The following is a 26,164-nucleotide window of genomic DNA, read 5'->3' on the forward strand; positions in this document are numbered from 1 at the left end:
TAGGCACACTGGGGAGGGGTAGCAAACTGGGGCCCCTGCCGGACCCCTCCAGGAGCCCCTCCACCAATGCACGTCTTTTGGCGTTTTTATAACAACATGGTGACAACACTGTAGCACAGAATTTTTCAACCATTTACACTCGCGGCACCCTGAACAAGATTCAAATATTGCCAAGGCACACTCAAATATAATGGTGATGCATGGTGCAGTTGCGTGTCCTAGGATGTCATGTTGCAGCTTCTCCACAGGCAATGCCTGAGCCACATCTGAGAAAGCCAGAAGAGCCCAACACTATCCGGGCCCAAAATTAGATCTGGCTCTGCAACCACTAAACCCACCAGTATTGAATGTTCCAGGCAGTGCCGTAACTACGTGTGTGCCAGGTGTGCCTGGCACACAGCGCAGTCGCACTGAGGGCGCAACGGCCAGCGGCTTGTAATGAGTCAATTTGACTCATTACAAGCCGCCTGTGCCGGAGGAGGAGAGGGAGCAGCGGAGAAGGAGGAGGAGGGAGCCGCAGCATCGCTATGTAATTGGTAGCAGCGCCGCTGCAGCAGTCCCGCTCCTTCCGCATTGGCTGGGCCGGCGCTGCTGTGAATGCTGGGATGTGCTTCCCTCATCCCAGCAGCGGTAATTACAGTGCGCTGCTGTGGCTCCCTTCTCCCCCTCCCTCCTCCTCCTTCTCCCCTGCCACCCGGAGCTGCCAGCACCAAGCAGCCTGACTGCCTGAGAGATGGTAAATATCATCTATTCTGTCTATCTATCTATCTATCTATCTATCTATCTATCTATCTATCTATCTATCTATCTATCTCAATATAGAAAAAATGGAAAGAGTAACTTATCCTGCGCTTGTCTTTGTTTCCATCGACAACAATCAGATACTCAATAGAAGTTGTGTTGGAGCATATAAAAAGATTAAAAGAGTGGATATAGTGAAGCACAATTTAATATAATAAAATTCATATAATACACTTAAAATCCATAATACATAATCATAGCAGCAAAATATATTGCACAGAGATCTCCATGGGCAAAAGACTGGTGAATAATTACCAATGTGTTAAGAACTGTAAGAACAGTTCTAAGCCAGCATACGGGTTTTTATTTCAGAGGATCCCAGAAATCCTCTCAATCCTCGTGTGGCTGGAACAGAATGGCAAGTCCTCCAGTGTAATTGTCCCCACGGCACCTGTGCTGTCTGCCGTAATGTGTAAAAAGGGGATACTGTCTGCCGTAATGTGTAAAAAGGGGGACTATCTGCCGTAATGTGTAAAAAAGGGGGACTATCTGCCGTAATGTGTAAAAAGGGGGACGCAGTCTGCTGTAATGTGTAAAAAGGGGGACGCAGTCTGCCGTAATGTGTAAAAAGTGGACGCTGTCTGCCGTAATGTGTAAAAAGGGGACGCTGTTTGCCGTAATGTTTAAAAAGGGGAAGCTATCTGCCATAATGTGTAAAAGGGGGACTGGCTGCCGTAATGTGTAAAAGGAGACGCTGTCTGCCGTAATGTTTAAAAAGGGGACGCTGTCTGCCGTAATGTGTAAAAAGGGGAATCTGTCCGCCGTAATGTGTAAGAGGGGCTGTACCTGGTGTAGTGGCGCTACTGTGCGGCGTAATTTGAATATTGGAGACTACTATAATATGTAATGTGACTTGGTATTATTTTGTTGCCACACCCCTTCCCCATGAAGCCACAACCCTATATTTATTGTGCGCGCCTACGGCGCACACTGCCTCTTTTTTACATAGAGGGGGGGGCGCCGGTGCCCTATCTTGCACACAGCGCTAAAATGTCTAGTTACGGCACTGGTTCCAGGGCCTCAGTAGCGGCAAAACAAGACGGGCCTGGCTGTGCTTCTATGGCGGCACACCTGGAGACTGCTCAGGGCACACTAGTGTGTCACGGCACCAGTGGCGGTTCTTGCCACGGGCAAGCAGTACTTTTGCCAGGGGCGCCGCCTTCCGGAGGGCGCCGGCGCCATCCGGAGGGCGCCGCACCAGGGCAAGATCCGCCACTGTGCCCCCCGCAGTGCCCAGCTGTGCCCCCCGCTTTGAAGGGAACCAGACGCGTAGCGTCTAGTTTACCTTCATTGAGAGGACCTTAGTTGTGTGGTGCGCGATGACGTCATCGCGCACTGCACATCAAAAGGTCCTCTCCATGAAGGGAAACTAGACGCTACGGTCTAGTTTCCCTTCATGGAGAGGACCTTTGCTGTGCGGTGCGCGATGATAACGTCTCTCCCATAGATCGAGGAAAGGAGAGAAGAAGAGCGGCGCCGGCGGAGGAGGTCTGCAGCGGTCTGGATCAGGAACGGGGATGGTAAGTATACTTTTTTTTTTTTTTTTTTTTTTCAGCGTCGCTACAGGGGCATAAATGGGGGCGTAACTGACCACGCCCCCATTTGAAGCCACGCCCCTATACTTTGCCCGGGGCGCAACAATCCCAAGAACCAGCCCTGCACGGCACAGTGGTTGAAAAACATTGCTGTAGCATATGCAGAATCAGACCAATTGGATAATGTTTGTGCTTTTCACAGATTCACTCCGATTTTTTCATCGTTTTGTCCTTAAATGAGGTTATCACTGAAACACTGTAACAGTAATAAACAACATAACAACAGTGGAAATTGGATTCACACAAAGCCTTACATAGCCAAAGATAAATCCAAAAACCCTACAATAAAAATCTATACATATAATAAAACTGTAACGGTTGCATCCACTAGCGCATGCAGGGGGGGTTTCCGAGTACCTAGAAACCCACCCTGCCGCCGATTCATTGCCATAGTAGACCGATTTTTTTTGGGGGGGTGGGGGAGACAGAGCAGCGGTATGGGGGTAGAGCTTGGCAGGGGCTGGGGGTGATATCTCCTGGCTGGTCACTCTGCTCTCCTCCTCAGAGATCTCCGGAGATCAGGCGAGGGGAGAGCAGCCGGCAGGTATGCAGAACTCACGGTCGGACGGAGCTGGGAGGGAGCCGCTGCTTCAGTTTTTGCGCTCCCGGTCATGACAGGTGATGCTGTAGCTGCCTCCTCCAGCTGCAGCGGTAGCGCACCGCTCCTCCTGTGTGTTCTTCTGTGCTGTAGCCATGGGTCCCGAATCCCGATAGCAGCAGGTAAAGCTGCAGTGTGTGTACAGCGCATGGTGGGGCGGGGGACGGTTGGGGAGATACTTCTGGCTTCAGATTATGAGGGGGGGGGGGATACAAGAGTGATTTTTGGATACCTCTGGCTACACATTATGAGGGGGGGGGGGGAGGACATACAAGAGTGAATTCAATTTTGGATACCTCTGACTTCAGATTATGAGAGATGCAACACTCTAAATGCGACGGGATACTACAGGTTGAGTCTCCCTTATCCAAAATGCTTGGGACCAGAGGTACTTTGGATATGGGATTTTTCCGTATTTTGGAATAATTGCATACCATAATGAGATATCATGGCGATGGGACCTAAATCTAAGCACAGAATGCATTTATGTTTCATATACACCTTATACACACAGCCTGAAGGTAATTATAGCCAATATTTTTTATAACTTTGTGCATTAAACAAAGTGTGTCTACATTCACACAATTCATTTATGTTTCATATACACCTTATACACACAGCCTGAGGGTCATTTAATACAATATTTGTAATAACTTTGTGCATTAAACAAAGTTTGTGTACATTGAGACATCAAAAAACAAAGGTTTCACTATCTCACTCTCACTCAAAAAAGTCCGTATTTCGGAATATTCCGTATTTCGGAATATATGGATATGGGATACTCAACCTGTACTTGGTTTTGGTATTGTAGGGCAGGATTAAGGATGCCCCTGGGACTATAAATTGTGTGTGTATGTCATATATATATTATGTGTTATTGTATGTATATATATATATATATATATATATATATATAAACAAAACACGTCAAAGGTGCAGCACTCACCATAATAAAGACATAATGCAGGTAGATTCTGTCAATGGGCCGGATTCAATTTATATTGCACTCTAAAGTGACGGGAGATCATGGGGCGATATTCAAATGTACCCCGTTATTGCGCTGATCGCGCTCATTACAGTCTGGTTTAGGCGCGTCAAGCACCTAAACCTGACTAAAGTAATGGGCGCGATTGTGAAGAGACCCGTTTGGGTGCCCAAATGGGTCTCTTCACATGCATTTTAGCTCGCTAGTCGCTACCTCAGGGGGTAGCGAGCTGAAATTAAGTTGTCGCGCCTGTCGGCAGTAACATTAAAATACCGCCGGCAGGCGCGATAGGGGGAGGGAGGGTGAAAGATTTGAATCTGGCCCAAAGTGTCAGTGTTGCCATTATTGTCATGGATGATAGTAGCAACACTGAAACGTTGACATAAACTGTCTGTGTTATGTCTGTATTATGCTGGATGCTGCACCTTTGACGTGTTATATTTTTGGACTGTGTGTGCACTGCCTATGGCTGTACTTATTATTTGAGTGCCGGACTGTGGTGAGAGTATATATATAGATTTTTTTTATATATATACATATGCAGTATACAAATGGTGGCACTCACAGACTCTTCGTCACCCAGAAATGAATACTCATAGGCGCCCGCAGGCTATATCCAATATTTTCCATTATAATAACATTTGTCAGGGATACCCTGACGAAGGATATTATAAAGCGAAACGTTGGACTAGCCTGCAGGCGCCTGTGGGTGACGAAGAGTCTGTGAGTGCCATCATTTCTATACTGCATATTGCATTACTGCTGGAAGGCACTGCAGCAGGTTACAGAGTGCATACTACCTCAGTCTCCACCCCCTTATGCTTGGCTCCACCCCCTCTTAGGAAACCCCCCTTCACAAATCCTGCGTTTGCCCCTGGCATTGGCGTTTCTATAATGGGTGCGGTGCACACGGGCCCCTGGTTCCAGGGGGGACCCACACCGCACCCATTGCACCCATTTTAATACTTACCTTTCCGGAGTCCAGCGCCGGGTGCTGTGATCGTGCCCTAAATCACAGCCAAACTGGCCGCAGCGCATGTGCAGTAGCCAAATTGGTCTCCGGATCATGGCGGGCGCCATGTTTCCGAAGACCTGCGCATGCGCAGTAGACTCCAGCACAATGCCGGAGTCTACAGCACCGTGCAGAGGAGGGGGCCCGTGTGCACTGTAGAAATGCCCCTGAACGGTTGTGTCTATACATAGACATTTTTGTTCTTGTTGAGAATTATACTTCTAGGGACTGTTTATGGACCATCGAGACAAAAAAAACAAAAAAAGTGACATTTAGTCTGTCTGTCTGTACGTTCTGGCATCACACAATAACTACTGTATGAGTTTATATCGCGTTGTCACTATTGTATAGCTTTGTGACCTAGAAAAGGACTGAGGTATGTATGGTCTTGATCTAACATCTGGGAGAGGAACAATACATGAACAACCAGACGCTTGCAGTGTGCAGGCTCCTCAAGTCCAAAAGGGATGCAGTTATGTGACTGGCGGTCACAATACCAGCGCCGGCATCTCGAACACTGACTAGCCCGCCATTTGGCATGCCGAGCAACAGGGACTATTCCCATAGAGTGGGAATAGAACCTGTAGCAAACGCAGCGAGCCCGCAAGGGGCTTTGTTGCGCTGGCCGACACCCCCCCTCCCCGCTGGCCATCTGACAGAAAGGGATCCTGGCGTCGGTATGGTGACTGCCGGTCTCCCAACCACCAGTCACCCAATAGCAACCCGTCCAAAATGACTATACAGTATGAGTGGAATTATTAAGCTCACTTAGTGCAGCTGGACTTCCAGCGTATAGCCCTGCACTGACAGTTGGTGTTCCGGTCATGCTTCTGCAGACCTTGACTCTGCCCAGGTTATACAACAGAACCCGACTTAAAGCATACTTGCCTACAATTGAAAAAGCATTTCAGGGAGATGTGAAAGTAACACCTATCAGTGCGGATGTGTACTGCTACATCTGAGAGACGTGTCATAAAAATTACTTACATCCAAATGTAAATGAGACCCAAAGTTAGTAAGATCTACTTGTTGAAGAAAAGACTCTTATATTTTGGAGAATTTGTTCGTGTATTGTGCTTTCAAAGAGGTTCCATATACTGTAAGTGGCCACGAGAAACTTTATTTAAATGCATGTAGCCATAGGGATTATTGTGTCTTATAACCAATGCAGGGAAATGGCACTGATGTTCCCATTTGAATGTATGTATCTGTGATTTATTTTTTTCCCCCCAAGAATGTAACAGCTGCACAATGGGGTAAAGATGCAATCAGGGAAATTGCTGGACTATTCAGGGAGTCAGGGACATTGCTTCTATTTCAGGGAGTCTCCTGCAGAATGAGGGAGCGTAGGCAAGTATACTGTACATCACTAATTCATTTCAGAAGTACTGTACATTGATGAGTTTCTTACAAGAGATATGGGCTAAATGTAACAGCCTCCGAGTTGCTGAAAGTGCTGGACTTTGGGGCTGATTCAGTAAGGATTGCAAATTCTGCTAATTAGCAATCCTTTTGTGCGCATGCTGGGGGCCGCCCACCGCAGGGCAAGGCCGCTCAGCATGCTGACCGCCGCCTCCCCTCCTTCATCAAGCAGAACTTGCGACTGCATCGCAATTTCTGCTTAATAGCAGAAATTAAGGTTGCCTCCTGCCAGCGCAGCTTAACTGCGCCCGCAGGAGGCCCACTGCCACTATCACGCCCAAGCCATGCCCCCCATTTCAACGACGGTGCCCCATTTGGCCGCCTCCACCCCCACAACGCTTCATCTCCGCCTAGGAAGCGGAGCGTTGCCGCCCGCCCACCCCACCCCCTGCCCCACGACAGCCTCTGCCTGATTGACAGGCAAAGATGATCGCATATTCTGTGCCCCCCACCTGCAGAAAATGCGGGCGCATGTGCAGGATGGGCGCTGCGCATGCGCCCACATCTTTTTAGCAATTTTTGCGGTTGTATCGCGTTTTGCAATCTAACCTGAATTAGGCCCTTTGTGCGAGTCTGGCCATTGTTTTTGTTTGTTTGTTTTTTTATATATAAGCAGCAATCATTTACAAGGCAAAATCAGGTTGGGTTTGCTTTGTAAATAATTGCTGCTTTAAGAAAAACGGGCAGACTCGCACAAAGGGCCTAATTCAGATCTGATTGTAGCAGCCAATTTGTTAGCAAATGGGCAAATCCATGTGCACTGCAGGGTAAATACTGGCTGCTTTATTTTAACACTGCAATTTAGATTTCAGTTTGAACACACCCCACCCAAATCTAGCTCACTGCACATGTTATTTCTGCCACCCCTGCAGGTCACATGGTTTTGCCCAGCTGCTAACAAATTTTCTGCTGTGATTAGATCAGAATTAGGCTCAAAGGGGGTCATTCCGTGTTGATCGCTCGCTAGCAGTTTTTAGCAGCCGTGCAAATGCTATGCCGCCGCCCACTGGCAGTGTATTTTAGCTTAGCAGAGGTGCGAACGGTTGTATCGCAGAGCGGCTACAAAAAATTTTTGGGTAGTTTCAGAGTAGCTCAAAACCTACTCAGCGCTTGCGATCACTTCAGACTATTCAGTTCCGGATTTGATGTCACAAACCCGCCCAGCGTTCGCCCAGCCACGCCTGTGTTTTTCCTGGCACGCCTGCGTTTTTCCGCACACTCCCTGAAAACGGTTAGTTGCCACCCAGAAACACCCACTTCATGTCAATCACTCTGCGGCAAGCAGTGCGACTGAAATGCATTGCTAGACCCGTTCGTCGCGCATGCACCGCATACGCATGCGCAGAACTGCCCTTTTTTAGCCTGATCGCTGCGCTGCGAACAAATGCAGCTAGCAATCAACTCAGAATGACCCCCAAAGTCCCACATCTTCAGCAACTCGGAGGCTGTTACATTTAGCCCTGGTGTCTATAAACTAGCATCATTTCAGGGATCCAGGGCAATCATACAATTGCTTTTATAATCTGAGGAAGAGCAGATTGTAAAAGCAATGTTACATTTACAGCTGCCTCCAGGGAGTTCAGCGTTTGTCTTTCTCAGCACAAGTAAATGTATAAAATGTAGAATAATCAAATTATCATATTATCTGTGAAGTTTAAATTATGATGGCGTATTGATGTTGCTTACAGCACAGAGTTAAACATGACCATTCATTTTATGGATCTTTTTTAATAATCTCTTTTATATTGTAACATCTCACGAGCAGGGCCCTCTTCCCTCAAGTGCTTTTCCTTCCCTCAATTATACCATAATCTCCCCACTGCCAACAACAGCATCAAATCTTCAGGATTGGCCATGTCTCTGCTCACTTGGGTACTATGGGCCTAATTCACTATAGATCGCTGTTGAGGCTAAAATAGCGAATTTCACAAAACTTTTACTGCTAATTATCGCATGTGGGGGTAAATGTATGAAGCAGTGATAAGAGTGGAGAAGTGAGCCAGTGGAGAAGTTGCAACCAATCAGCATTGACGTAACATTTATAATTTGCATACTATAAAATTGTACAGAGCGGCTGATTGTTTGCCATGGTCAACTTCTCCACTGGCTCACTTCTCCACTCTTATCACTGCTTCATACATTTACCCTGTGAAGAGCTGCCCAGAAAGGGTAAAAGACACCCATAGCGATGCGATCGCAGATCTGCGTATGCATTAGCAAAAATAGAGTACCATTGACAGTTGCCGCTGACCCATGCCTACTCAGAATAATGCAATTGCAGCCGCACCGGGCACCATGTTTGTCATTGCAGTGATCGCAGATGACGTCAGATACACACCCCGAAAATTGCCATGACACGCCTGCATTGTCTCAACCACTCCCCACAAATGCCATGTTACCACCCACGATCTGTGATTTCCTGTCAATCAAATTGCGATCGCTTTTCACTTAGGATGCACTGATGCAGCAGTGTTTATAAACCTTGTCCTTGTTCTGCAATGTTATGTACTGTAATGCTGTGTACACACGGTGAGATTTTTTCTTTCTATTTTGACTATATAGTCAAAATCGCAAGAAAAGTTAGTGCAAATCGCAAGGTGTTATGCCACTGGCGATCCCGATGCGCGTTCCCGCCAGGTTGGTATCGCAAGAAAAGATAGACTGTGCAGGCAAGTCAATCCTTGCTAGATCGGTGTACTATCTAGTTCAGGAGTGGGGAACATTTTTTCTACCAAGGGCCATTTGGATATTTATAAAATCCTTTGGGGGCCATACAAAAATTATCAACTTAAAAATGAGCCTGCCCCCTTTAGTTATGCCCCAAGTCAGTAGTTATGCCCCCAGTATATATACGCCCAGTCAGTTGTTATGCCCCAGTATGCCCCCAGTCAGTTGTTATGCTCCATTAAATATGCCCCATTAGATATGCCCCCTAGTAGCGACGCTTACACACACACATTAAAAGAAGAAAAAAAAAACACAATAGTCACCAGCCCCGCTTCTGCTTCCAGACCGTTGCCCTCCGCCTGGACGCCCGCCCCTAGGAACTATGGGAGAGACGTCATCTCTCCCATAGCACCGCACAGCCACACACTGCCAGAGCCGGAAGCCGGAGCTCAGGAGTGAGCTCCTGCCTCCGGCTGCTGCTGAGGGGAAGAAGCCTGGCGCCCGCTAGTAACAAAACCTCAGCGGGCGACCAGCATCTCCCTTGGTTTGTTGAGTCTGGCCGGGCCGGATCAAGTGGCTCTACGGACCTTATACGGTTGTGGGCCTGAGGTTCCCCACCCCTGATCTAGTTCATCTCACATGTCAATTAAATCTCACATAAGCCAAAATCGTAAGCACACATAGTCCATATCTCAAGAAAAGTTAGTCAAAATCGGTGGTGCTGGGCTCCGGGGAGTTCAGGGGAAATCGCAAAGTGAAAATCGGGCATAGCAAGGATCTCACCGTGTGTGCACACCATAAGAGTACTTGTTTTGTTTATGCACTAGGGGCCTTATTCAGGTTTGTTAGCAAACCAAAAAAAAAAAACAACACACAACTGGGCAAAACCATGTTGCACTGCAGGTGGGGCAGATGTAACATACAGAGAGATTTACATTTGGGTGGGGTGTGTTCAAACTAAATTGCTGTATAAAGATAAAGCAGCCAGTATTTACCCATGCACAGAAACAATATAACCCACCCAAATCTAAATCTGTCTGCACATGTTACATCTGCCCCACCTGCAGTGCCACATGGTTTTGGCTATTAGTGTGCTTTTTTGGTTTGCTAACAAACCTGAATAACTCCCCATGTAAGGTGCTGCAGACCCCTTGTGGCGCCATATAAATAAATGATAATAGTAATAATAATCATAATAATAAGACATTTGAGCCAATCTACATGTTTTCTGACTTTCCTGGAACAGATATGAAGGGATAACTGTAGTGAGAAATGGAGGGACACACGGCAATGTGTCAGTAAGCTGGGTCATTACCCGCAACAGCAGCGACCTCTTCCTGGTGGCCGATGACATCTCGCCAGCCTCCGGAGTGCTTCAGTTTTCTCAAGGACAGATGATGACAACAATTCCCTTCACAGTTGTAGCAGATGATGTGCCGGAAGAGGCGGAGGCGTATCTCCTGCGGATACTGGCAAATACTGTGAAAGGCGGAGCAGAGGTTGGCTCTCCAGCCGAGGTCCGTTGCTGCTTGTATTGTTTCCTACAGAGAGTAGTTGAGGACTATGAATGTTTATTCATGTTAAAATTAATATACTGCATACAGTTACATACCTCCCAACATGACCCTCTCCAGGAGGGACAGAATGCTCTGCTTCTGGACTTTTCTCTTAATGTATGATTGCTGGCACCTATTTTGTACGGGTTAATGGATAAGAAAGGTGTTTCCAGGTGATGGCAATCATAAATTAAGAGAAAAGTCCAGGAGCAGAGCATTCTGTTCCTCCTGGAGAGGGTCATGTTGGGAGGTATGCAGTTATGTTACTAACATTTGGATAAATTTAAGGTGTCTGATTTTTAATTGCAATATTCTCAAAAACGTTTTCTAAATGTGGAAGCTTTAAGAAAACCACTTTATTGATGTGTCCCTTCTTAAAGTACTATTGTAGCAGCCCTTCTTACTATATTGTCACTGAGGACATTGCAGAATCGTGTATGTGTCAGGTTCCTATACTGCACGTCAGTAAAAGCTATGGAAAGGAATGAGAGCATGCCACACCAGAATATAATATAATAAATGATTTGCTTAGCTCCAGCCATAAAAGCACACAGCAACTGTATACCAGCAGTATGTGAAACTCCTATCACAGCATATGATCTGCTCTATACCCTGGACCAGTTGTCTTGCATATACACGAAGGGGCGCTGAGAGCCGGGGAAGCATGTACTAATTATACGGGGTTGTTTGGGGGCCCTGGCCAGAGCCCAGATCCCCCTCTATTTCCCCAGTGCAGCAGCAGTGACACATCAGACAGGGAGAGAGAGGAGACTGATTCTGCTCAGCTGCAGCAGCCTCTCTCCCCAGCCCAGCACACTCTGCTGTGTGCTGGGCTGCGGCGGATCCATGGAGGCAGCAACAGTCTCCTCTCTCTCCCTGCATGATGTGTGTTTGTGGGGGTGGTGATCTCACTGATTGCCCCTCCCCCTGGATCCACCCCTGGCCGCGCACCGCACGGCGCCCCCCGCCCAGTGAGTGGTGATGCGATGTGGAGATGTGCTTAGTTTTTCTAAAATATTTTTTTGTAGGGAATGTGGTCACACCTACCTGATTGGTCACACCCCCAGTACCCTGGCCATTCCCTACTCTTGATGGTCCTGTATACACACACAAGATGTCCCCAGTAAAGTTTACTATACCATAGAAAAGAGCTTTCCTACCCAATATGCATGTCACATATCCCACCACAGCAAAAGATGACCAATCATCAGTAATGATATAGAAATTCACTACTACTACTAATAATAATTCTTCTTATCTCTGATACTCTTACTCTAAACAATAATATAACTGCCACTGGGAAAAACTACAGCCGTGAGTTACTTATCTTTACATACACAGCAAGGCGTCAACCACTGTTAAATGTTTCACTACTGTTACAATTGCCCCAGCGGCAGGATGTAATGGAGTCCAAGGTCGCTGGAGGTGCGGGATGCTGGTCGATCTCAGACGTTTTCGTGATTGCCCCTTTAAAAAAAGTCTGAGATCGTCCTGCCTGTGGGACTTCCGGCGATCTTGGACTTCATTACATCTTGCAACATGTGTCCAAGCTCCAAGCACAGCGCTCAAGTCAATTTTAAAATATACTTTTCGATTTATTTAATTTATTATTGATGTATAGAACATTATTTGGCTTCAAAACTCCTTGAAAAGTTGTAACCCCAATTACAGTTTAATATAGTGCTTCTGTTTTTATACTACCAGATATTCGGGTCAAAATAGATTTTTTTTGGTTAAGAAGAGCCTTACAGAGTAATTTCAATTCTATTAACGGAATTTCCAAGCATATACTGTATATCTTAATTGCTCTGACCATCCATTATTTATGTTGCAGCTTGTGTTCTACATTCAAGACAGTGATGATGTATATGGTTTGATTCAATTTCATGCTATCGAAGTGCAGAAAATTGAGAGCAGTCCTGAAGGGCGATGTTTGACCTTGAGTTTTGTGCGGCAACATGGAACCAAAGGAGATGTGAAATTGATTTATAGTGCAATGTATATCCCAGCTGGACCTGTGGATCCTATAAGAGCAAAAGATGGAGTTCTCAATGTTTCATCAAAGAACAGTGTTGTTTTTGCAGAATCAAATACACTTATTACAGTCAAACTACCCATCAGAAACTACGCATTTCTCCAGAATGGGGCTCATTTTCTTGTACAGGTACAGTACCATTAAATTGCATTGAAACTGATCTAGAGAATATATTGTACTTGAAAGCTGATCTACATTGTGATTATATATTATTTACAAACATGAATGTGAAAATAAGTATAATCCCAGTTTAGCTAGTGAATTGGGGCAGTGCGCAGTATTTGGGGTTATGGCCCATACACACGGCCCGATTCTCACTATGCGACAGGGGCTAGTTCGGCACATAGAGGGTCATTCCGAGTTGTTCGCTCGTTATTTTTTTGTCGCAATGGAGCGAATAGTCGCTAATGCGACTGCGCCAAGTAAATTTGCTATGCAGTTAGGAATTTTACTCACGGCATTACAAGGTTTTTTCTTCGTTCTGGTGATCGTAATGTGATTGACAGGAAGTGGGTGTTTATGGGCGGAAACTGTCCGTTTTATGGGAGTGTGTGAAAAAACGCTACCGTTTCTGGGAAAAACGCGGAAGTGGCTGGAGAAACGGAGGAGTGTCTGGGCGAACGCTGGGTGTGTTTGTGACGTCAAACCAGGAACGACAAGCACTGAACTGATCGCAGATGCCGAGTAAGTCTGGAGCTACTCAGAAACTGCTAAGAAGTGTCTATTCGCAATTCTGCTAATCTTTCGTTCGCAATTTTAATATGCTAAGATTCACTCCCAGTAGGCGGCGGCTTAGCGTGTGCAAAGCTGCTAAAAGCAGCTTGCGAGCGAACAACTCGGAATGACCCCCATAGTCTGTATCGCAAGCACGCTCATTATGTGCTTGCGATACTGACTATGTGCGATTTTGGCTAAGTGTAAATTTTGACTATCTCTTCTATAGAGACAGTCAAAATTGACTTGCCTGCACTGTCTGTCTATTCTTGCGATGCTGACCGCACGGGACCGAGCATCGGCATGGGAATCGGGATCCAAGATGACTTTCACCTTGCGATCTGCACTAACTTTTCTTACGATTTTGACTATATAGTCAAAATCATAAGAAAAAATCTCACCGTGTGTACACACCATGTGATGGACTTCCATATGCAGTAGGGGAAATCACTACAGACACTTATCCAGGAATCTCTCTGATGGAAGAGAGTCTTTAAGGTAAATTTACAAAGGTGGGAGTTTTTAAAAAAAAAAACTGCTGATGTTGCCCATAGCAACCAATCAGATTCTATCTATTATCTTCTATTAGCTTCATAAATGTTACGTCGAATTTGATTGGTTGCTATGAGCAACATCACCAGATCCAACCTTAGTAAATGTACCCCTTTGTGTAGGGCAAAGATATCCTGGTCTATCCTGTATTCGATTTCAATCAGTGAATTGGATCTTAAAGAGCTGTAATATATATGAGCAACAATTAAACTAAATTTATACTGATATTTTAGTGCTGGCAAAAGATAGAGGCATCAGATACACTATGGACCCACTGCTTAAAATAAATCTGTATAATTAAATCTCATGTTATCGCGCCCAGTGATCAGTGCCTGTGGAGAGTGGGGACGGGCCAGGGTAAAAAAAAATACTTATTGTGGCGGTGCTAAGGGGGGGCTACCACACACTGGAGCAGATGCATTGGCGTTTCTATAATGGGCGCAGTGTGTGCGGTGCACACGGGCCCCTGAGTCCAGGGGGGGCACACACTGCACCCATTTCTCCTATACTTACCTTTCCGGAGTCCATCGCTGAACATGTGTGGGCCCCCTCCTCTCCCGTAGCCGTCGCCCAGCTGCTAGCGCACTGACCACTATAGACTATGGCACAGTGCCAGAGTCTACAGCGCATGCGCAAGACTCAGAAAAAATGGCGCGGCGGTCATTTTTCAGAGTCCTGCGCATGCGCTGTAGACTCTGTCACTGTGTCAGAGTCTACAGTGCTCAAAGCGCTAGCAGCGGCGCGACGGCTACGGGAGAGGAGGGGGCCCACTCACGAAGTCTGCACACGGGTCCCCTCCTCTCTGGACAGATGTAATAAGCCTGGACAATGGATAAGGAAGTGATAAAGCAGTGATAAGTGCAAGGTGATAACGCAACAGCCAGTCAGATCCTAACTGTCATTTTTCAAATCCATATTGATTGGCTGGTGCGTTATCACCTTGCGCTTATCACTGGTTTATCACCTCTTTATCCATTCTCCAGGTTAATACATCTGCCCCACTGTGTGGGTGAGGGAGCAACGGAGAGAGCAGGATGCCATTGGGGGGCCAGACTCAGTTTTGCTCCCCACAGAGGCGGATGGGGAGCAATTGGTACGGTGCAGGAGATGGAAGGGCCAGTGGCGTGTATGGGTTGCTAGCGGAAGGCAGAGTTGCAATTGGGAGGTGAGCTCACTCAGGGGTGATGGAAGACATGAGGGTGGCTGGGTATACTATGGGGTCCTCCCTTTGCTGGTATTCGGCTGCGTGTGATGCTGCTGCTCCTTCTCGACCCGGGATGGTCGGCACCTGTCACACAGCAGAGAGGAGAGAAGAGGCAGGCCTGGGCCTTAGAACCGTTGTAAGAGAGGATAATGTCCTCCTCAGCAACTGGCTTAGACCCCTGCTGGGTCCCTTCAGCAAGCCCGGGCCAAAGTAAACAGTACCCACCCCTCTGCGCCTCTGGTACTATATACACCAGGTACTGAAAGCCAGACTTGCTGAAATAATCTCAGATCAGTGGTCCGGGAACATTTTAAAAGTCCCTGACTGGTGAATAGTTGTGAAGCCGTTATTTCTTATTCAGTCCATTGTGTTGTTGGGGTTTGGAGAAATAACTATGTTTAGACTCTTTGGGGGGGAATTCAAATGTTTGAAAAGTCAGATGGGTGTCCGTTTTTTTCTGTCTATTAGATAGGAAAAAAAAGACACCCAACTGACTTTTCAAACAATTGAATCTCCCCCTTTGGGTGGGATTCAAATGATATATCAAGCCCAAACTCCTTTCTAAAGTGATCCCCGTTATCGCACATATCGCACCCATAGTAATCAGGTTTAGCTGCGTAAAGGGTTGGGCACCCTTGCTACCCCGGGGGTAGCAAGCTGAAATGATTATACCATACCCATCAGCAGAAACAGAATGAGTGTGGAAGGGGGTGAAAAGAATTGAATTTCACCCTTTGAGCAGAATCACATGGGCCCTCATTCAGAGTTGTTCGCTCGCAAGCTGCTTTTAGTAGAATTGCACACGCTAAGCCGCCGCCTTCTGGGAGTGAATCTTAGCTTATCAAAATTGCGAACGAAAGGTTCTCAAAATTGCAAATAGAAATTTCTTTGCAGTTTCTGAGTAGCTCGAGACTTACTCTTCCAGTGCGATCAGTTCAGTGCTTGTCGTTCCTGGTTTGACGTCACAAACACACCCAGCGTTCGCCCAGACACTCCTCCGTTTCTCCAGCCACTCCCGCGTTTTTCCCAGAAACGGTAGCGTTTTTTCACACACTCCCATAAAACGGCCAGTTTCCGCCCAGAAACACCCACTTCCTGTCAATCACATTACGATCACCAGAACGAAGAAAAAACCTTGTAATGCCGTGAGTAAAATACCAATCTTCATAGCAAATTTACTTGGCGCAGTTGCAGTGCAAACATTGCGCATGCGCAATAAGCGGAAAATCGCTGCGATGCGAAAAAAAATTACCATAGAGCATAAGGTTGTTGGCTAATTCACAACATGAATAACAAACCACTGCCAATTGGATAATGTGTTGTGGGGCTTTGACAGTAGTCTATCTGTCCTCTAACCCTGGTACACTTAAGGACAGAATAATAAAATGACCCCCAGCTAAATGCTAGGGTCTCTAATAGAGTACCTCTGGTATTTTGTGAAACCGGTGAACAAACCTTGGTCCCCCAGTAGAGTAGCCAGGGGCACTAATGGAGAGGACATGAGCACAGCAGTTTTGGGGCGTGACCATGCCTTCTTAGTGTGGTCTGGCCCTTGGATAGGATTGGGCCTAATTTAAGTACTTTTTGCCCCCCTCTTGGCACCCCTCGGGCATTTGCCGAATGCATTACGCTGGTATGCTACGCTGAGTCACACACCTTTGTTGATTTACACTCTATTACCGAGATAGGGCCTGCCAGTGACAGATGCTGGGTCGCTTATGGAACCATACTTAATACTTTTAGTTTAATTTTGGAAGACAGTGCAACATTATGCAGCAAGAACAGAACCACCACATAAAGCAATTCCCTAGAAGTAATTTTCACTACAAAAAGACTGACAATTATAGGCTTATGGAAATAATCAAAGTTGTGGAAGAACATGTTGACCCATGTGAGTCTCTGAGATGTGTGAGTCTTTGTGGTAGGTGGTTGGCTGCCATCCCAGAAAGGCCTTACTTGTACTTGTAAGGAAAACAAACCTGTGACCTTCAGCTTATATTAGAAGTCGTCTTGTTTCACAAGCCTCTCTTTCTTGGACGAATGAGCCAAAAGATCTGTGTACAGGAAAAAACCAAGCCAAAGTGTTAACGAGCAAAGCCCAGACTTTTGTACTACACAGCTTAGAACAACAGGTTTGGAAAAACCTTGAATGTATTTGTACTTTACAGATAAAGGAGAAGAAAAAAATAACCCTCTATTCATTCTGTAGATGTATTACTTCTCAAATGCACCATTGAAGGCAAAGCTCTTGAAAACCTTTCTTGGAATCACAGTAGATTCTTTAATTACTAAGCTTTGCTAAGACTGTGCTTATTTTGTAACAAACAACAGCATTCATTGCCAATTATGTAATTTCTTTTTTGTCCAAAATATTTAGACTGCACTTTTAGGCCAGTAGTGCACAGCATTCTTATTTCACAACTACTTCTGTACATCTTCCTTATGTCAGTTGTTTACTTATGGGCAGATTCCCCGTTCTGCAGACATGGATCCGATCCAAAAAGCCAATCACTGAACATCGATGATTGGTGAAACCTCTGGGAATAAGCAAAATTCATTGTTAGAAATCCATGATTCACCGTTCTCAATAATTTTTTGGGGTCTGTATCAAGGATTTATTAATTTGTATTTATTATTTATTTATTATTCCCAACATGTTGGGCATCACGGACAGTGTAATGGTTAGAATTACTGCCTCACAGCATGGGTCATGGGTTCAACTCCCACTATGGCCCAAACTATGTGGAGTTTGTATATTCTCCCCGTACTTGCGTGGGTTTCCTCCGGGTACTCCGGTTTCTTCTCACAATACAAAAATATACTTGTAGGTTAATTGGCTCCAAACAAAAATTAACCCTAGCGTGCATGTACATGTGATAGGGAATATAGGGCCTAATTCAGATTTGATCATAACAGCAAAATTTTTCTATAATGGGCAAAACTATGTGCACTGCAGGGTGGGCAGATATAACATGTGCAGAGAGAGTTAGATTTGGGTGGGGTGTGTCCAAACTGAAATCTAGTTTGCAGTGTAAAAATAAAGCAGCCAGTATTTACCCTGCACAGAAACAAAATAACCCACCCAAATCTAACTCTCTCTGCACATGTTACTTTTGCCACACCTGCAGTGCACATGGGTGGTCATTTCGAGTTGATCGCTAGCTGCATTTGTTCGCTGTGCAGCGATCAGGCAAAAAAACGTCACTTCTGCGCATGCGGCGCAATGCGCACGCATGACATACTTTTACAACGGCCGATGTAGTTTCACACAGGGTCTTGCGAAGCTTTTCAGTTGCACTGCAGACCGCACTTCTGCTAAGCTAAAATACACTCCCAGTAGGAGGCGGCATAGCGTTTACACAGCTGCAAAAAAATGCTAGCGAGCGAACAACTCGGAATGACCACCATGGTTTTGCCCATTAGGGAAAGATTTTGCTTTTGCGATCAGGCCTGAATTAGGCTAATAAATTGTAAGCAGCACTGGGGCAGGGACTGATGTGAATAGTCAAATATTTTCTGTAAAGCGCTGCGAAATATGTGTGCGCTATATAAATAACTGGTAATAACAATTAGAATAATAAGATGTTGTATTTCCCCGATCCCTTGACCCAGATATTGTCAGAACAGGGAATTATTCCAATAGCTGCCTGATGTATGGCCCCAGTGTCGGACTGGGGCATGAAGGGCCCACCGGGGGAATGCAGTGATAGGGGCCCATGCTTAGCGGTGTGGACAACCTACAAAAGGGGTGTGACCAACCCCCACAGAGGCTTGAAATACACAATAGACTTCTGCAGTATAATGCAACGTATCATACCATATATAATACAAGTGCACAGTCTGGAACCTGATCCCTAGAGGAAGGAGTGGGCCCTCAGGCAGTGGGGCCTACCTGTGGTTTCCCTGGTACCCCTGTGGGCCAGTCCGACCCTGTATGGCCCCCATTACTTTCTTACCAGCTTTATCCGGAATGCAACTTTGTGTAGTATTCAAGGACTAAGAAAAGACAATCAGCATAACTCATTATGGAAATACATTGCTGAAAAGCACAGAAGGAAACCAGAAAACTAGAACAATATATTTTGTAAAAGTAGGAGGGCATGCACAAACCCAACAATTAACGTTACTGGAAAACACTTGCAACTTTGTGTAGTATTCAAGGACTAAGAAAAGACAATCAGCATAACTCATTATGGAAATACATTGCTGAAAAGCACAGAAGGAAACCAGAAAACTAGAACAATATATTTTGTAAAAGTAGGAGGGCATGCACAAACCCAACAATTAACGTTACTGGAAAACACTTGAGTAACCACAGTACCTATTCTGTGTTATATAATTGTACAGTAGGTTAGGCCCAATGTATAATTTGAATAGTATAAAAGTTTTTTAAGTAACACATAGGCCTGATTACAATTAGCCGCATCATAAATGCAGGTAACTGCGGGTCAAAACTCGCAACTTTTTCTTATTCATTTATAAAGCTGCATTAAGTTAACGTGGGTCTCAATAATGCAAATTTACATTTTTTAATTTGCAGCTCCTGAGTAGGTGAAAAGTAGGGGAAAATATTTTAAGGTAAAAATATCGGGACAGTTCAGAACCTCTTGTACACCCCTCCCAATTAATAATCATGTACTTGGAAGCATTTAAACTACATAATTTAGTCAATAATAAAGTAATTTTTCAGGTGATATTTGTACAAGCTCAAAAAAGTGTTGAAGTATACTGTATGTGAGACATGTATTTTTGGGGTGTTACATAGGTGTGAAATGAGCTTTTGAATGGTCAAATGAGATAAACAAGTGTTTCATCTTAGTACTTGCTTAAAAAAATTAAAATTTAACGTACATACATTTTCTGTACCCTATTATGATCTAGAGCAGTGGCTCCCAAATGCGGTCCTCAACGCCCTCCAACATTCCAAGTTTTAAGGCTATCCATGCTTATGCACAGGTGACTTAATTAATGCACCTCAGTTAGTGTGATTATACCATCTGTGTACAAGCAGGGATATACCTAAAACAGGGACTGTTGGGGTACCTTGAGGAACACGTTTGAGAACCACTGATCTAGAGGCTTTAATTTGACAAAAAGCACTTTCTATCATTTTCCCACTGCTAATTAAAAGGTAAAAATGTGACACCTTTAAGAACCTAAAATTATTTGTTTAAGGCCATTAATAGCCTTCTATAGTGTTATCCAATCTTATTTGCCACCTTTTGGGGCTTCAAGGAAAGTTCCCCACTTTTCCGTGCACTCCTTCAGGTTGCACACTTTAGAATTAGTTAGCGCTATTGCTGCAGGTTTTACAATTGAATTGTGCGACACAAGGGAGTGGACATGCTGAAAATAACCTGCAAAGTAATGTACATAACTCACGGCTAATTGAATCAGACCCTTATTGTAAATGTTCACTAAATATTTTTTGAATATTCTGTATTTCAGTGTCCATAATACATAATTGCTGTTTTAAATGTTTTAGCTTGAATCCGTTGAATTGCTGAGACCCATCCCCATAGTGCCACCAATAAGTCCAAGACTTGGCCCTCTCCAGAATATTTCTTTGAAAGTTACCCCTGACATCGCCAATGGAGAAATTGGTTTTACAAGTAATCTACCAATCATTGTATCAGAGCCAGAGAACGTCTCCTCTGATGTGGTAAGAAAACTATAAATATAATTAAATGTAAGAAAAGAAGTATGACGTTTTACTATAAATCTTATCCCTAAATGTTGAATTAGTTACAGCAGTATATAGTGGTAACCACCATATTTGTTTTTGTAAAGATCTAACGGATATCACAGCCATGATGTCAATTGAGTGTCAATGTTCAAAGTCTGATAAAGTAGCCCATCTGGCTTCTTGGACTAGCTTTGACTACAAGCATGTAGAAGACATTGTTGAAATGACACTAAGGTTGCATCGCAACACCTGTGCTCTGATCTCTGACTCACCAAATCCTCTAAAAAGGTGTATTGGGGTAATCTGTCAAAACAGTTCAATGCTCTTTGCAGACAGGCATTTTTCCTGAACTACTAAAGATAGCAGGTTCTATACAGAACATCCGCAACTCTACCTGTCCTTTGATCCACATACTGAGGATCCAATACCAAGCTTGTGGCTGTCTAGGTGAGCTCCAGGAAAAGATTAGTGCCAGTTGGATACGTTATTAGGTGATATGGTAGATGCTCACCATCAGTTTACAAGACTGCAGCTTTGCCAACCAACTGGATTTGAGCTTCGGGGCAGGACCAGATTAACAATGGTGCAGATGGAGTTACAGCTCCAGGCCTCCACATAACAATAGGCCCATCATCATGACACGATGATGATGACCAGCCACCAACTCATAAATCATGAGCATTACATTGTATTTCTATTTTCCACACAAAACGATGCACTTTTTATACTTTTACATATTTAAGGAGACATTGGGGCTGATAGTGTATAGGGTCTACATAGAACTGGCCATGCCCACACAGCAGAGGTCACACTCCCTCTGCTTCTCATAATAGGCCCTTGAACATTTTCAGCCCCAGGCCCATGAGGTCCCTAATCCAGTCCTGCTTGGAGGGATTGGAGTTTCAGATTCTAATCATGTAGCAGTTCTTGGTGTTGTCCTGGATTGAGACTTGGCACTTAAACATAAAAGGAATATAGCCAGAATCAACCACTTGATTTTATCAGAAGGCCTTCCTACATTCCTGCATGCATATGTATCCTCATACTTGGACTACTATAATGCCCTCTACCTGGGTCTCCCAGCAAAAGAAATGCACCACTGTACAAAGTGCAGCAACTAGATTGTTAACTAACAAACCATGCTCATGCCCCATAATACTCATTCTCCACGTGACTGACTGTAAGATGGCAAATATACAGCATTTCAAGATTGGCTTGGTGACTTTCAAAGCCCTACATAACCAGGGTCCACAGTAATTGTAGAATATTCTGATTCCTTATACAGATGTGTCCTCCTACATATTTGCTGCAGTCGCGCCTGAAGCCCCTCTTGGCACACCAGGTCCTGTGAGAATCATCTAGCAATGGCATGTAGTTTGCTTATTTTGGCCGAAAATGCATTTTTTGCAATGTGATTGGAGGGTCTATTTACTAAGCCTTGAACGGAGTTAAAGTGGACGGAAATAAAGTACCAGCCAATCAGATCCTAACTGCTATGTCACAGGCTGGTTTTGAAAAATGACAGTTAGGAGCTGGTTGGCTGGTACTTTATCTCCGTCCACTTTATCTCCATCTAAGGCTTAGTAAATAGACCTCTGAGTCTCTGAAAGTGCTACGATGCTGCGGCCTTTTTCCAATACTAGTTCCGTTGTGCTTTGTATACAATTTCAATCGCACACAGATATTCAAGTATCACATGTCAAATTACTCAGCAGAGTCGGCATCCTAGTCACATTGTGTTGCGACTAAGGGGGTAATTCAGATCTGATCGCTAGGCAGCGATTTTTGCTGTCCAGCGTTCAGATAGTCGCCGCCTACAGGGGGAGTGTATTTTTGCTGTGCAAGTGTGTGAACACATTATTATTTATTTATTAATTATTACCAGTTATTTATATAGCGCACACATATTCCACAGCACTTTACAGAGAATATTTGCCCATTTACATCAGTCCCTGTCCCAGTGGAGCTTACACTCTATATTCCCTATCACATGTACACACACGCATTCATACTAGGGTTAATTTTGTTGGTACCCAATTACCTACCAGTATATTTTTGGATTGTGGGAGGAAACCGGAGTACCCGGAGGAAACCCACGCAAGTACGGGGAGAATATACAAACTCCACACAGGGCCATGGTGGGAACTGAACCCATGACTTCAGTGCTGTGAGGCAGCAATGCTAACCATTACACCATCCGTACTGCCCATGCATGTGTAGCACAGCTGCACAAACTGATTTTGTGCAGTCTCTGCGCAGCCCAGGTCTTACTCAGCCGCTGCGATCACATCAGCCTGTTTAGGACCGGATTTGACGTCAGAAACCCTCCCTTTAAACGTTTGGTCCCGCCTGCGTATTTCCAGACACTCCCTGAAAATGGTCAGTTGCCACCCACAAACGCCCTCTTCCTGTCAATCTCCTTGAGAACGCCCATGCAAATGGATCTTTCGCACAAAGCCGTCGCTGAACGGCGATCCCCTTTGCAGCCATCTGTCGCGCCTGCGCATTGCGGTGCATACACATGCGCAGTTCGGATCTGATCGCCCGATGTGTGAAAACGCACAGCAGCGATCAGATCTGAATTACCCCCATAGATGTATGTTTGGCAAAAAAAGATTCCCGCCACTAACAGGGTTGAATGGGACCTGTCAGCTCACTCACGCCAGGCATCTTGTGATACATACAGTAGCATATTGAGGCTAGATGTATGAAGACACTTCTGTACTTTCACAGCTTACTAAGACTGCAATAGTAGCAGTACCTACAATCTCCCATTCTTCATCTGATGGTTGAGCCTTTAGGTTTGCTTCTCTGACTCACAGAAAAATGCTTCCTTGCACAGTTTGGAGAGGCCTGTACTCAAAAACAATACTCAAGATTTGCATTGCCTGTTTACTCAGCATTTCATTAATGCCCCTTTATTTTTTTAAATACAAAACCAACCCAAATGCTTAGCTTTCTGTTTCTGTAGTCTGCTAATATGTAAGCTAGGTTTAGTATCATAATAGGTTTCGGTCACAGGTTGTGTTACTTTCAGGTGTCTATTGGCCTGCACCGTGATGGGACCGGGGGTGACGCTATTGTCTACTGGAGTCTGAAACCATACGGCACCAATCAGAACGCTATCACACTAGATGATTTAAGCCCTTTCAATGGTTCTGTGAAATTTTTATCTGGACAAAGTGGAACAGCGATAAATATCACCATTAAAGCGGATGACATACCTGAAGTTAATGAAACTGTGATCATATCACTGGACAGGTATACTGTTATATTTTTATATTGCTGTGCATTCTAAAGAATTATATGTATCGTAACATTATCTATAACATACTGTATATTATATACTGATAACATTGCATGCTATACATTTTAGTTATGTTTTTGCGTCAGCTAGATTAATAATACTAGTTAATTCAAGAACGTACACGATCTAGTAACAGTCCTTATGTCTTGGTTGAATCCATTGATTAGATAAAGAAACAAATTACTTGGATTAGCAACTTCTTGTCTGTAAAGTGGAAAGACGAACGCTAGTGTGTTTGTGATGTGCAATGTAGCGAAACAATTATATCTTTAATTAGCAATAAAAAGCAATTCAAGTATGATTTAAAAAAAAAAAGCAATTACTTGTACTTTTAGTAACAATGTTTCAGGTCTTTCATTAAAAAATGTTGGTTTTGAACTGTTGTTAGATATCTGAGTGAGTGCAGAAATTGGTGACGTTGCTGAAAAGCTTCCTTACCGTACTCTTGCCCTGTCACTTCCCTCCAGTGCTTATTTAAGCACCAGCGGTTTCTTCTTTCTGCTTCTGATGCCGGTCTTTGGGTTCTGTGCTCTACCCGGAAGTGGGGGAGACCCGGCAACGTCAGTGCTAAAAGTGTGTAGTAGTGTGCGTGGCACTAGTAAGCTCCAGCTCCAATATGTTCCATACCATTCTGAACTTTTTCAAGGATACTGCCTACCAAAGCCACAGTATCCTTGAAAAGGTAGAGAACAGTATGAAATGTGTTGAAGCTGGAACCTATAACGATTCTCATTGTGCACCAGCAACCAAGAAACATCCTAGGACTGTCAACCTTGTATACCACACCTATCACAGCAGGGGCGTTTTAACAGAGGAAGGGGCCCTTGTGCAGACTCCGAATGGGCCCCTCCTCTGCATGGCGCAGTAGTCTCCGGCATTGTGCCGGAGTCTACTGCGCATGCGCAGGTCTCCAGAAACATATATCAACATATATCAACCAAATTTACTACTGTGCAAGCGCGGCCATTTTAGCTGCAATTTTTGCCACGGCTGCAGCGCCCAATGCTGGACTCCGGAGAGGTAAGTATTAAAATATGGGTGCAGTGTGTGCGGTGTGGGCCCCCTGGACCCAGGGGCCTGTGTGCTCCACCCTCATTGCACCCATTATAGAAACGCCAAGGTATCACAGACATCTCTTGCATTACATAATGATGGCAAGATCACCACTGTTCCCATGTCGTCTATGGGAATGGTATTTTCCAAATATATCAGGCTCTGAAAGCCCTGACCCGCAACTTGGTGTATTCTCATCATTTGTGAAGTGATGCCTGCTGAAATGGAAGGTAGATGGGCTGCTTCTTGGTAACGTTCAGGACCGTTTCAGGGTCACTCACTGACATGCTAGTCAAGGGAACTGGGTGGTACACCGCTTTAAACAATTAAAGGGAAAAAAGGACATTTTGTGTAATGTGAAGGGGATAGAAACAGCGGGCCAGATGCATCATCGCTTGGTAAGTGATCAAATGGAGAGTGAAAAAGTACCAGCCAATCAGCTCCTAACTGACATTTTTCAAACACAGCCTGTGAGATGGCAGGTAGGAGCTGATTGGCTGGTACTTTTCACTCTCCATGTTATCACTTTCCAAGCGATGATGCATCTAGCCCAGCATCAGCACAGAGATGATCAAATACTGTAAGAATGTGGGATTCCCACGATATGCATTCTATGGGGCTGATTTAGAATGGTAGCAAAATGGAGGGGAGAAAACAATTGCCATCATACATAGTGTATTTGCATCAGCTCTATATCAGGTGCAACTATACACCTCCCAGCAGAGATTTACATCTGCAGATCTGCATGAGCTGTACAGTATATGCAAAAACACGCCCTTATTGGACTCCATTACTGAGCATGTATATAGCAAAATTACACAAGATATTCTATGCAAACTGGCCTAGTGCTCCCTTTGTATCAGCCCCTTTATGTACAATATATACAGTAACTTTACCTACCTCTCAATTGTCCTGATTTTGGCAGGACAGTCCCGCTTTTCAGGCACTGTCCCGCCATCCCATCCGTGAGGGGGCGG

The 26,164-nt window shown here is 44.8% G+C and overlaps 1 protein-coding gene across 1 annotated transcript in view; it reads left to right on the forward strand.

Annotated features, from left to right (window-relative positions):
• The window catches only part of ADGRV1 (adhesion G protein-coupled receptor V1), a 1,000,765-nt gene that overhangs the window by 135,889 nt on the left and 838,712 nt on the right, over positions 1-26,164 (forward strand). Inside the window, exons 9-12 of the mRNA XM_063964002.1 lie at positions 10,327-10,597; positions 12,471-12,800; positions 20,627-20,803; positions 23,865-24,088. Of these exons, the coding sequence (XP_063820072.1) occupies positions 10,327-10,597; positions 12,471-12,800; positions 20,627-20,803; positions 23,865-24,088 (1,002 nt within the window). The remainder of the gene's footprint in view (positions 1-10,326; positions 10,598-12,470; positions 12,801-20,626; positions 20,804-23,864; positions 24,089-26,164) is intronic.

Source organism: Pseudophryne corroboree, chromosome 1, assembly GCF_028390025.1.
Source record: "Pseudophryne corroboree isolate aPseCor3 chromosome 1, aPseCor3.hap2, whole genome shotgun sequence".
In the NCBI taxonomy this organism is placed as follows: domain Eukaryota; kingdom Metazoa; phylum Chordata; class Amphibia; order Anura; family Myobatrachidae; genus Pseudophryne; species Pseudophryne corroboree.